The following is a 13492-nucleotide window of genomic DNA, read 5'->3' as shown; positions in this document are numbered from 1 at the left end:
TATTCAAGTAACACATTTCCGGAATTGATATAAAAGAAACAAAGGCAAAAATTCCCAGACAGTTACCTTACGGGACTGCAGTAAATATCAGCTACTTAAAGAGATGTAATCTGGGGGATCGCATAAATGATTTCATATATCAGAAGGCTGCCTGTGTGATGATGTCAACGTTCACTACATTAGAAATCTGGTATAAATAATACAGAAAAAAAAAAGTCAAGGTAATTTTTTTTAATAAAGAAAATTAGTACACTTAGATTTTATTTCTGCAAACATTTGTATGAAAATGCAGTCATCCTGTGATGCATCTAATAATTCCAAAGTCAAATAATTATTTTTAATTCACAATGAAAATATGAAAATATAATATAAACATATCAAAACATTTGGCGACAAAGTTTGTATAATACAAAGAATGCCTAAATACTGTGTTTTGGGATTACAGGCTCACTTTTAATATCTTGTATGTTCCTTTGAATAGTTAATATTTTCTGAAGAGAAAGTGGAGTAAGAAAAATATATTTCAGAATGCACAGCAGGTTCTCTTCTTACTTTGACTTAAAGCCACAACATCTAAGTCATATAATACACAGGATTTCTGTAAAACAAACAAAAGCAAACACTTAATTAAGATAACTAGAACACAACAGCTGAAAGGTTTGAATTTTCACATATTTTAATATATAAAAGATTTGGTGGGGTCACTAGATATATTTTTCCTTTGAATATTTAATTAAAAGATCACAACTTTTCTAATAAATTAGATAGAGACCGATGCCCATGCAAGTCCCAGCTTGGTATATTTACATTCTTTACCTGCCTCAAACATCTCTCCTAACTCTCAAGGTGACAGATAATAGAAAGTGTCTTTTGAGCAGACACTACAAACTATATGAACTGATCCTGTAAATCTTTACTCACACAAATTGTTCTAGATGTACCAGTTCTGTTGACTACACCAGTTTTCACTAATTTGCAATTAAGCACACTGATCTTTGAAGTATTGAGCATGAGGTGCAAAAATCCAGTTGAAAGGAACAGGGAAATACGGGACATCAGTACCCATGAAGAAAAGTCACAGGCTATTAATTGTTATAAAGAGCATTAACTTGCTTTGTCAAATTCACTAAAATGCTCTATTTTCCTGCCTCTATTTAATAAACCAGGAATACCCCCAAATGGAAATAACTCAGATAACTCAGTCTTTATCAAGATAAACTATCAAAATAGCACTTCACCCTTGTAGAACATTTATGTACTGATTGCAAAAGTAGATCAAAAAAAATAATAAATCAGCAAGACCAGGACTCTTCCTTTCAGCAATAAACTCAACTAGATAATTATGCTGACCAGAGAAACAATCCAACTCCATTGTGCAATACAGCACCAGTACATGTTGCAATCTTGTACTCTTAAAACTATGATTGCTGAACCCTGAACTCAGGCACAAAGACACAGAGAATATTGTCACACACCTAGGAAAACCAAAAAGTCCTAACTTCTCTACTTGCCATTCTCCTGCCTGCCTCTTGGCAGGTTTACCAAGTATGTAATGATACACACAGAAGAAAGTGCAACCACTGGATTCACCACATTCCTCTCTGAACCCAAACCCAAAAGCCATACACAACCATTTCTAACAATGAAGAGAAGCTTCCAGAGAGGACAGCTACCTAAGCTGGAAATAATGAAAATCAAAGCACAGCAGAAAAAAAGGCACCACATAGTACGATGCTGATCATGACTCAGAGCTGAGAACTTAACACCTACAATGTCACAGCATAGCTGAACATTTGACTAGACCCAGAAAGGTTCACCTGAAATTACTCAGCTGAATCAAAACAAGGGGAAAACAAAAGGTTCCCCCATGTTATGATAAGCCTTATGAGTCTTTGGCCAAGAATACTTAACAGTATCTAAAATTCTGGAGAAGATGCATGTAATTTCTTTCCTTTTACCTTCTGTAGCCATAGTTCCAGCTCTTCCAGTGTGCTGGCTGCTCTATGCCAGGGCCATCCCCACAAAGAGAATGGCTGAATCCACTCCTCCCTGGGGCTGCAGGGTCCCAGGGAGGCTTCCACAGTGCATGCTGCTGTGGGAGAAGCTGAAACACCTGGGAAGGGATCAGAAGTGACGGATAGAAGCAGGAGCAGAGGGCTGGAAAGGTATCATAGTGTCTAAACCTCAGAATGGATGCTGAAGCTGTCATCAATAAAATTATTAACACTTATTGTTCTGACTCTAGGGTACTGGAAGACTGTGACTGACTGATTTTAGGAATTACTTGTCATTAGTCAGATATAAATCATGTATGAAGAAATACAGCATGTGCACTTTTTTTTTTGTTGGAGTGACAAGTACCAACAGACAATTTTTTTTATTACCCTTGAGAGTTCGCACAAATTCCAACATGCAGCTTCATAACTTCTGATTTTTTTTTAATTTTTTACACAGTTGTGTAAGGTGCTTCAGTGCAGGCATTAGCCATTATGATCTGTGCTAGGTGGAGACAGTATTTGATAGTCTTCAAGCACAGATATTAAATGTAAAGTATGAAGATCTTTTTAAAAGAGGGAGCAAGGCAGAATCAAAAGTGCACAACCATAACCTTGTCATCTCAAGGAACAAGATACCAGTCTGGTTTAGAAATAAGATTCCAGGGGGTGGGGGTTGGGGTAGGGAGAGCTTTGGGAGATTACAGTACAATAAGAAATTTGAATTCACTCTACTGAGACCAAGAAATAACACCGAGCATTGAATATTGTGGACATAAACTAAGTAGGTTTTGTTTCACCCCTGCTTCTTCAGAAAAGTTCAGTTTAAGTAAGTAAGAATTTTAGAAAAATCCCTGTTTAAACCATTTCAGAATTCAAGTGTCACTCACTCAACTTAGAAGAAACAGGTAATTTGAAAGTGTTACAGGCCATATCTAATTTCATGCTTTCAGTGAAAGGGAAGAAACTTGCATGTTCCTTAAACACTGAAGATGCTTATTTTACTACTTAATTTTACCACTTTGGGTGGTAAGCTGCTCACGTGTCCTTAGCAAGGACCCTCAGTACTATAAGTCAGGGGTCCTCAAACTATGGCCCGCAGGCTGGATACGGCCCCCCAGGGTCCTCAATCTGGCCCCCGGTATTTACAGAACCCCCCGCCGGGGTTGGGGGGGGAAACCAAGCAGCCGCAGATGACTGCCTGCCACTGCATCCGCGCGCCGGCCCCCTGGTTAAAAAGTGTGAGGACCCCTGCTATAAGTGATTAAGAATGGTGAAACATATTGGACAATGAAATAATTCATAAAAGCTGTAAAATCATTATCTGATAGTAGTTCAGCAACAAACTAGCTAGGACAGAAAGACTAGAACCACTTCTCCACAAATAAAGAAGAGGTAATAGTTTGTTTTAAAAGCATTTTAAAAGTTGAAGACTTTAAGGATCGCTTCAGTTTGGTAAGACTATCCCATACCAGATCTTCATCAAGCAAGTAAGGGCCTGGGATTTATTTAAGCAAATGCGCTATATACACATGTAAAAAGTGCATAACTCATAACCTGAAGAGATACTGCAAGTTCTACATAAATTGCTGAAGCAACTACCGGGCAATCCCATGTAGTGCTCAACTTCAGCCAAGCCTTCCACCAAGAGGTGGGGCACCCTCCCCTCCCAAAATTACAGCATCGAGGTATGTAAATCTCTCCCACCTGTGAGAACACGGCAGGCAGCATTCCTTCTTCAGGGCCCCACGAGCAACACTAACACTGCCAGCTCACATTTCAGCTCACCCTGTTCTAACTCACTCCCTGACAAACCAGCCAACAAACAGCTGAAGGTGAGAAAAACCAAACTGGTACCAAGAAGCTTGAGCTTCCACTTTGGCATCTTGGCTGAAGGGGGGGGTTTGAAAATACCACCACAGACGCCACTCTACCCTGCAGTGATTTTAGTAAGATGTTGAAACTTCCTGCTATCAAATACTAGTTTTTCCTGTTAAATAGCACAGCAAACATGTCCCACCTAACAGGCAGGCATCTGAGCTGTTCAAGCCAGTTTTAAGCTTCCTGCTATCTCCCCTCCTGGCTGTCTCTCCTCCCCAGCTTTAAGCAGAGTTTGTATCACTGGCATGCAATAAATAGCTAACTTCCAGACACAGGAATTGTGATGAGATGGCCGAGATCCCAAAGGTTTTAATCAAGCTAAGCTGGCATACAAAGAGAAATATCATTAAAAAAAAATATAAGAAACTCTTTGAAATGCTTCTAACGGAGTAAATTTATAAATCTTAATTAATATTAGCTGCCCATTCTTTGCTGAAAAACTGCTGCTCAGATCAGCAGTGCCACACCAACTCTGATTCACCTACTCTAGCACCAGTTCTTGGTATTTTGATAGTGGTTTATTGTGGAGGTGTGGCCCACTATGGATCTGGAAGAAGGACAGGACTTTACTCAGTCCATTTCAGTATCCCCAAAGTCAGACCTAGAGTGCTTGCTGGAAAACTAACAGTTTTAGAGAATCAAGCAGAAGGGACTGTAACTGAAGTTACTATTATTCATAACTTCTTTAAATATCGAGCATTTTTAGTCTCTCTAATGACAAAATGATCATACTTAATCACCACAATAATTTTGTTTCTATTCAACAGTGATAGCTGAGAAAGAATGGCAAAGCGTGGCAGAGAACCTCATGCAGTCAGGTTCCTGTGACTTCTATGCCTGAACTGCCAGTACAGAGAGCTCAGTTATTAAGATCAGTCCTGCCATTTTCTTGACATGTATCTTCCCTGTGTCCTGTAATTCAAATTACCTGTTCAAAATGCAAGACAGTCCTCTCGCAACAGGAATGGGCAGGCCAGGGCACAAGCAGTATCAAGCAAGAGCTAGGGATGTATTAGCAGGAAAAGTGATCACTGGGGGAACAAGGACAGGAGCAGGAAAGGATATGTGGGGTTGAAAATAGCAGGATCTAACTGCTGCAGACCATCTTCCTCAAGAAATGGGGATGAAGTCCTTGCCCCAGATCCTGCCATCCCACAATGTCTGAAACATCTAACCCACTGGCAAAGTGTGGGTCTCTATCTCCCTCTTCTGTTAGCACCACTGTAGACTGTAACAATGTTGTACTGCAATTAGTTATTTCACAAACCTGAGAAGACAGCTGAGCTGTTACTCTTAAGGCTCTTCAACCTTACAGATTGTCTGTGTGAGGATTAATACAGTTGCACCTCAAAAACCCTATTTAAGAGAGCAATCCATCTTCAAAGTCAAGATCTTGCGGAAGCAAAAAAATGCTGTCAAGTCAGTCAAGCATGTAACATTCCTCTGGTCTCCTGGAGTTTAATTTATTTAACTTTAATCATATAAAACAATATGGGCTGAGATGGAGTCCTCTGTCATCGGTAAAGGCACCTCCAGAACACAGTATTATCTGAAAAAGATGCATTTCTTTCCGTTGAATAGAGGTGATTCCAGACAACCACACCAGACCAGCCATGTAAATTTTTGCTGGCTAAGGTTGTACACCAAGATGAATCTCATCTCCTATACTCAGACACTGTGATTAAGTTTTGATTTACATGACCTAATTATATGCTACTGTTTCCAGAAGAATATCTGGCTCATTCAATGTCCAGAACAGACTTTTTTTTTTTAATTAAACAAGATAATGTAACAAAATTATGCCCTACATTGCACCAAGTGAGTTGGTACCGTTTATCCTCTTCGCTTTAATCTCTGTACTTTGGTTCCCATGTGTGCAATGCTGAATACACTGCCTGATGTTGCTAAGGTTATGAAGATAAAAATCTAAACCAGATCTAAAATACAGCATTACGAGCATTATGAAAAACCTCACAAAGAAATTAGTATTCTGTGGTCAGTAAAAGATAAATAAAGGGCAAATAAAGCCTGGGGCTCCATGCATGACTGAGGATAATATAGAAACACTAAATGTGCATTGTGGGAGACACAGGGATCTTTTGGACAAACTTAACAATTCCATGAACCTTGGCAATAATGAAATCCGATTTCCTGTAGATTAGGGTCTTGCAGTGAATCTTTCCCTCCACCCAGCACCTTATATTCAGAGAACCCCTTGGGAGCTTAATTATCTTTTAGTTTGACCTGTCAAATTTGTTTAAAATCATCTAGCAAGTTCCAAAGGCACTTCAGGAGCAAAGAAACGGGGGACGCAGAGTAATCTCAAAAATCTTGTTGCCATAGAAAAGGAAGGTATAGAGATGAATGAAGGACAGAATTCAACTCAAATGACTTCCAGCTGTTAAGCAGTAAATGTTACTCACAACAGCAGTGTCTTAAATGGATTTTGACTGTTCTCTGCTCAGCATATATATGTTTATTTAATATTATATCAAAATAACCTCAGTAGTCAATCACTCTTTGGGGGCAGGCAGAACCTAAGTTCAGCTAGTGTTATAGCAGCCTTCAGAAAAGGGCAAAAACTTCCGTTTTTTTTCTTTTTTGATACAGTTTCCCTCCTCCTGCTCCTAGTTTAGAAAAATACCAACCACCACACCTATAAAGATAGAAATACAAAGGCTTGCAGTATTTTTTTAAAAAGCTACTTGAGAAGAGTACTGCTTATCAGCTATGAAACCAAACAACACAAAAGTGCACACACTAACTGCATTCTGGATAGTATTTTGGGGGGTTTGGTTGTTTTTTGAGGACTGACTGACAAGTACAAGTAGTTCACTGGCAACCAGAAACATTGTTAAGGAACAGCTGCCATCTATTAATGAACAGGTTTAGGCATATCCGACACTTCTAAGAATTGTGAATAAATAAAATCTTGTTGTTATGTCTAAGCAAACCTCTGGAATAAGCTGTGTCAATAACATTAATTTCTACTGCAGCCTTTCGAATACAATCAAGTCAGTTATTGTTAAGTGATTAGTTTGAAAATTCTGAGTTCTCAAAACCATGGTGACTCCTTAGCTGTTACCAATGTAAGCTGTCAAATAACATCTGATCGTTTTAATGAGACTACCCATGTAAACTAGAGCTGTACAACTGAGACACAGCATAGAATGCCTGATATGAAATATCTGAAAGGTCAAGCAGCACTTTAGTTATCTGAATCACTGGGACACAGAATTCTTCTCTCTCCCTTGAGCCCACTACAAGTAACAGCACAAAGAAGAGATAGGAAAATGCAGCACAAAATGATAACAATACAAACTTGCCTTTTTTTTTTTTTAATGTCCAGCGCATGTTAATGTGTTTTTTCCTTCAATACTCCACTGGACCACAACTTGTTTCAAGAGCATCGAGAAGCTCGTTACTGCTGTATGAGCTCTGTAACTCCAGACACTGATCTTCTCCAGCTACAGGAGTGTTTTCAGTTAAGTTAATAAAGAAATGCCTGTAGTAGATGGTAAACTAGAATGTATATAAAAAATCCTAGATTTCCTCACATTAATACAGCCTACTGCGATGCATCTGAAAACAGCCTGCTGCCTGCCAGCCTGCCCTGCCTATCTATCTTACTTCTGAACGACCTCCACATACTTCCCAAAAGCATGGCCAAAACAGACTTTTCTAGGTCGTTCCTTAAAATGAGTTTCCTCTGTGGGACTGGTAAAGCAATGACATGCTTCCACTGAAGCATCTCATCAGTCTGGGACAGGTGGTCCTATTGCAGAAGTAAGGAAGGCCCAATATCCTGCATCCTCAGCCATAGCTGTCTTGGGCCAAAACACTGCACAAAGCTGTATCTCCTTTTTACAATCAGCAGGTACATATTTTACCACTACAGAATGGATGTACGACTGAAGTGATCTCAAACTGGCGTCTATCATGTCATTTTTCAGAGCTACTAGTCACACTTCCCACTGCATTTTCCCTTCTCCAAAATTTCATCAGTTAGAGGAAGTTAAAATTCAAGTACTACATTCAGATTTCACAGTTTTGTGAACAAGCAAATTATTTTGTCGAACCTGAAAACCATGATGAAACTGTAAAGGTGGATTTATTTTTTTTACTGTGAACTCTTTCTTATCAAGCCAGTGGCAAAACCAATTGGGCTAAAGGAGTCCTTGTTTAAATCAACAAATGCATTTCACTAAAAATGGCAAATTACACACCAAAGTAATGGTATGTGATGCCCCATGAGGAACTGCAAACATTTCTAGATAAGGTGAAATGTTGCTAGAGACAAACTTGATGAATGCTTATGGAAATATTTTCCACACACACATACAGTCACACAGAGCATACAACTGTATTCTCAAGCAGTTCTAATTAAAACCATGCAGCGGTATCACATTTTCAACATGGTCTGAATTTGTTTGCATGTCCACACTACAAACCCCATGAATTTTCATGAAGATGAGTAGGAATACTACAGTTCCCCTTAAAGTAAAATAAGTGCAGGCAATCTTAATGTGAGAAATACCCAAACAGCATTTCTGCATGCTGCAGAGAATTCTCTCGGATCTTAACCAAATGCACTGTGCAGAAATGCTTGCTTCACATGTATATGTCTTTGTATCAGTTACGATCACAGCTACTGTTTTGTAGTTTTCATGCTTCATACTAACACATATATTCTCTATTTACAGTAGACAATGTCTCTTTCATTTACAAGAAAATCAGAGTTACCTTATTTGAGACTTTTTGCCAGCTATTCAAGGACCTGCCACTCTCCCCCTGTTCTAAATGCTATTTGACTGTTGAGTTGCTGAGCTTCGTTTTCATGCTAAAGGAATCATAAAGAGTTTATTTTTCATCTTTTTTTTCCCTCCCCCAAAATAACCAACTACAGCTTGTGTTATTGTAGAATATGACAGGACCTTGATGTAGAACCAGTCCAACCCTGAGCTATTATTCTGACCATTCCCTATGGCTACTTAATCTAAACACTGCAACATGTGACTCCATCAGTAATTTTGCTCATTTATCTTTATTATAACTTCAAGAGTATTCGGAATGGAAGGTTAGTTTTGTATAACTAATATTGGTGATGAATGGCAATGATAATGCATTGCATGAAGAACATCCATTAATGTCTAAAATAATATTCTACTGTCTAAAAATAAATTGCGATGCAAAACATTTTTAGAGCTAATGAACAATAATTCAGTCCTACAAAAGTATTGCAACTGTGAAGAGTAAGGACCTTTAAGCCAACACACTTGAGGTACTTAGAGATGCTGATCTGGCAGCTACAGTATTGATTCTACCCCTAATTAACTCAAATCTTTAGGTCCTAATAACTTCAAAAGTACTAGCGTAAATCATCCAAACAAACAGCTATGAACTTTGGATAAAACATTTGATAGCTGAACATAAAAGGTCCGCTCCACTCGTACCTTCACAGTGTGCATACTCTGCACAAACCTACAGGGAAAAGGGACCTTCCTGGCACAGAAGTGGAACTATAGAGCTGTGACTTCTCCCTTGAAGAAAAGCATGGGAAGGAAAGCCACAAATGCGGTTTTCCTGAATTTTCACCTTCTCTCTGAACCGTATTTTACCTGCTCCTTTCTTCTGCTGTTCTCCCAAAATTCTTCTCCCCCACATTTCTTCTCTGTATGTCTACAGCTACAGGATCCCCCCCAAAATATTAACCCCATAATGCAAAAACATCATTGGATGTGCTTTGCTAAAAAACTTCTGTATTTACAATTTTGTTTACCCAATCTGTCAAGAAAAATGTCCCATTTTCTTTCTACTCAGAAAAGCAGCCTACCTTTTCCAGTATTTCATTAGTCAAGACTGAGAATGCATCCTCAATGTTCACATTATCTTTAGCACTGGTTTCAAAAAAGGGTATTCCATGCTCCCAAGCAAGCTGAAAAAAAAAGCATAGACAACGGGATGACCTTCAGGGAAAGAAATGCTTCCTGATACTAATGGTAGGAGATATGGAGGTGTTCTCACAGCTTCTAACATGCTACATAAGCACCGATTAAGTAAATGTCAGCTCAGTAAAGTGCTCTATTTTCATCCTCATTAATAAATTTCAGGTAACTCTTAAAAAACATTCACCTTAAACCTTTGCATTTTGAAAACAGCTTTTTTAACCTATCTTTACTTGTAAATAAGAATAAACTCTAATGAGTCTGTTCCCATATTTTGATTTATTTGGAAAATGAACTGTCTCCTAGGCAATTATTTAGAGGAAACTAATGGAGTGCCTGTAGAAAAGTATAGAAAAAAAATTTGACAAGAACACTGGTAAAAGAGGCGTGATGAAATATAAAAGAACAGATCATCCTTTTGACCAGAGAGAGTGAAGCACAGAGGTAAAAAGCAAGCAAAGAACAGATATGTATGCAAAAATGTATGATGGTAATAGAAAAGAGAAAATACTTCGAAGGAAAGGGCAGTCTTTACATTGGTTGATTTTATTTAATTTACTCGTGCTCTCTCATCTCCAATGTATTTCTCTTACAGATACATTGGTATGAGAGGAAAAAAACCCAACGTATTCAAAGCTTTTTAAGGTCCTGATCATTTTCTAAAGTATAGAGTGGAATACATGGAAAAAAAGAAAAACAGTTGCATCATTGCCTCCCAAGGGAGGGGGCCAAGGTGGGAATAACATCTCCCAGAAAAACATAGTGGTAAAGTATTTACTCCCTCTGCAATGGATCCCTTCTCGGACACATCTGGAGAAGGCAATCCCAGGCAATGGTTTATTTGGAAGGCTTTCCATCAGGATAAAAAGCCTATATTGGTAATTATGTTTGCTTTCAATGAGTTCTAGAAGTAACAAATCAATGCTTTACAAAAATTCCAAAATCAGGCATGAAGGTGCAAGCACTGGACTTCCAAGTTTTAGTCAAAATATAATAAAAGATTATATTAAAGGTAGAAAAAAAGTAAGCAAAATGGTTTCTTTTCCAAAATGCTGTAAGAAAATGTAATTTTGAATATAAAGATGAGATTTGGACTCTTTTTTAAGACAGACTGCTTCATAAGGAATTTTAAAACTCCAGCTGACTGCTACGAACTGTTTTTGGTACTGCAGCAACTTGTTACAGAAAGTTAAGATCATCTGACTATTAGCAGATGTCAATGCAAAACAATGATGCATAATGATTCATAAAGAAAAATACAAACCATAAAAAATACTGGGCTAATAAAGTGGAGAAGACTAGTTTGCAGCTTTTAAAGTACACAGAATCTACTATTAAACATTCCTTTTTTCTTTCTTGTGTCATGTACCAGATTCCTAGATGCTACTTATGTACAAACTCTGATGAATGCAAATCATTTTAATCATGGAGTCACAGATATCATTTGGAAAAATAAACCCACTTGAAATGGGACTACTACCCATATGCTATGGGGGCAGCCATGGCTTTGCCTACCTAAGTCTTGAAATCCACTACCGATGGAGAATCTCCTAACTTTTATAGGACCCCTTCCACGGCTACATCACCCTTCTAGTGCAGCTGGTTCTCCTTATTTCCAGCCTGAACCTCCCAAGCAGGACTGCCCCTGGGTTTATTGCCTGTCTCTATTTCTGTCACTCCTCTAACCACACTTCAATTGCTGTGGACCAGTAACTGCTCCTTAGCCACCTCTTTACCCAGCTCCCTCAGTTCTCCTCGTGGATTACAGGTACCAGACCCCAATCATCTTTGTAGCTAGCTGTCTGCTGGACCCTCTGCAGTTTCTCAACACTCTTCTTCAAATGGGGGAGCCAAAGCTGGACATAATATTCCAAGTGGCCTTGCCAGCATTAAATAGGGGGGGGGGGCTAATAATCTCACCAGATCTCACCAGCATCCATTATCGTCCCAATGCAGCCCAGCATGCTTTTAAGCGATGAGAGAACACCATTGCCTTATATTCAAGCTGGTGTTCACTGTAACCCACCAAATGCTCTGCAGCAGGGCACTGACTCATGCCTGGGATTATTCCATTCCAGGTGTAAATCTCTGCACTTCTTAATGCATTTCATGATGTTTCTATTGGCTCAGTTCTCAAGTTTATCAAGGTCCCACAGAACTGGTTTTCTCCTATTTGGTGTGCCAGTCACACCCTTCAACCTCACATCACATGCAAATCTCCTTGTATCGTCAGCCAGATCACTGATGTATGTTGAATGTGAGCCCCTCTAGACACCCAATGTACTCTGCCCATAATTACCAACTAGACACACAGCCTTCAACTGCTGTCCGTTGCCTCTGGTAGTGCAGCTGATTTTCAGTCCACCCAATGGTCCACCTGTCCAGGCCACACTTCCCAGCTTCCAAGTGAGGATGCCATGGGAGGGTGACAAAAGCCTTATTAAATTCAAGATATGTCATAACCACTGCTATTCCCTTGTTCGCACAGTCATTTCCTGGCATCAATAGAAGGCAACCAGGGTGGTAAGGCACAATTTGTCATCCGCTGACCATTCCAGATCATCTTTGTGTCCTTTACTTCCTTGGAAAAGGATTTTATGACAATACGCTCCATGATCCTTCCACTGACTAAAGAAAGGCTGACTGAACCTGTCCCCTGACAGTTCCCTGAACCCTCTTCCTTGCCTTTTTTAAAGATAGGTCTCATGCTGGCATCTTTCTTGTCAACAGGGACCTCTCCCAACCACCATGATTTTTCAGAGTTCACTGACAGTGGCCCCACTCACCCTGACCAGCTCTTTCAGCACAAGTGGGTGAACTTCATCATGTCTGTGGATGCATCCAACTTTCCTAAGCAGTTCCTAATCCAGTGCTTCCCCACTGCTGACTGACCTGCTCCTTCCTGAACCGTAACAGTACATGCAGAGGTCTGGGAGCAAGCTCCATCTGTGAAGACCAATGCAAAATAAAAATAAAATAAAATAAAAAGAACTTGAGTACTTCAGCCTCCTCTCTGTATCATGTTACTATATTGCCTACTACACCTATCAATGCACCCCCATATTCTCTGTGTGTGCACAATATTGGTCAGAGAAGATTAATGCATGTATTATTTGAATTCACCTTGCATACTGCTAAGTACTGTGGCAAGCAAGTCCTCTAAAGAGATGGAAAAGAACCCCAACAGTTCAGTGTTAAAGCAGTTGGAAGTATGAAGACAGCTTTGGCTACTCCCTCTTCTAAAGAAACTGGAAAGGCACATTCAAAGAACTACTTTTTGTTGCCTTTGGGAGCATCTCTTGAATAGATGCATAAATAAAATACCTAAATACATTTACAAACCTATGGGAATTATGCTGCTGGGAAATGTTATTTTATGTTATCCTTGACAACAGTTTAGAGATCTTGAGTGAAATAAGCTCTTACAATAACAAAATAAGTAATGCCAGTATCTCTTCCAAGGTAAAATGTAATTACAATTGTTCATTTCTTTTAACTTAAAATATACCGCTTCCTAGCAAAGTGCTGCTATGATTTTTTAGTGCTGAATCAGAAAGATGTGTCTGAAATACTCCTAGAACTGTGAAGAATGTTTTTGGTTTTTTTTTTTTTTTCATTTGTATTGTACCTGTAAAATCAGCTTTGAAGTCAGGCACATGAAGACAAGCAAAA

At 39.0% G+C, this 13492-nt stretch overlaps 1 protein-coding gene across 5 annotated transcripts in view; it reads right to left on the bottom strand.

Annotated features, from left to right (window-relative positions):
- Positions 1-230: 230 nt before the first annotated feature.
- Positions 231-13492, bottom strand: part of LOC119145288 (ras-related protein Rab-10-like) — a 31182-nt gene continuing 17920 nt past the window's right edge. For 3 of the 5 annotated variants that reach the window (XM_037381614.1, XM_037381611.1, XM_037381615.1), the window contains 2 exons: positions 9709-9810; positions 7209-7342 (listed from right to left, as the gene is read on the bottom strand). In XM_037381614.1, coding sequence (XP_037237511.1) covers positions 7214-7342; positions 9709-9810 — 231 coding nt within the window. In that variant the 3' untranslated portion in view covers positions 7209-7213. Of the gene's footprint in view, positions 599-7208; positions 7343-8618; positions 8716-9708; positions 9811-13492 lie in introns of those variants that run through there. The other 2 variants (XM_037381613.1, XM_037381612.1) reach the window with 2 other exon arrangements.

Source organism: Falco rusticolus, chromosome 3, assembly GCF_015220075.1.
Source record: "Falco rusticolus isolate bFalRus1 chromosome 3, bFalRus1.pri, whole genome shotgun sequence".
In the NCBI taxonomy this organism is placed as follows: Eukaryota; Metazoa; Chordata; class Aves; order Falconiformes; family Falconidae; genus Falco; species Falco rusticolus.
The sequence above is the reverse complement of the archived record's forward strand: the minus strand, read 5'-3'. Positions and strand labels throughout refer to the sequence as shown.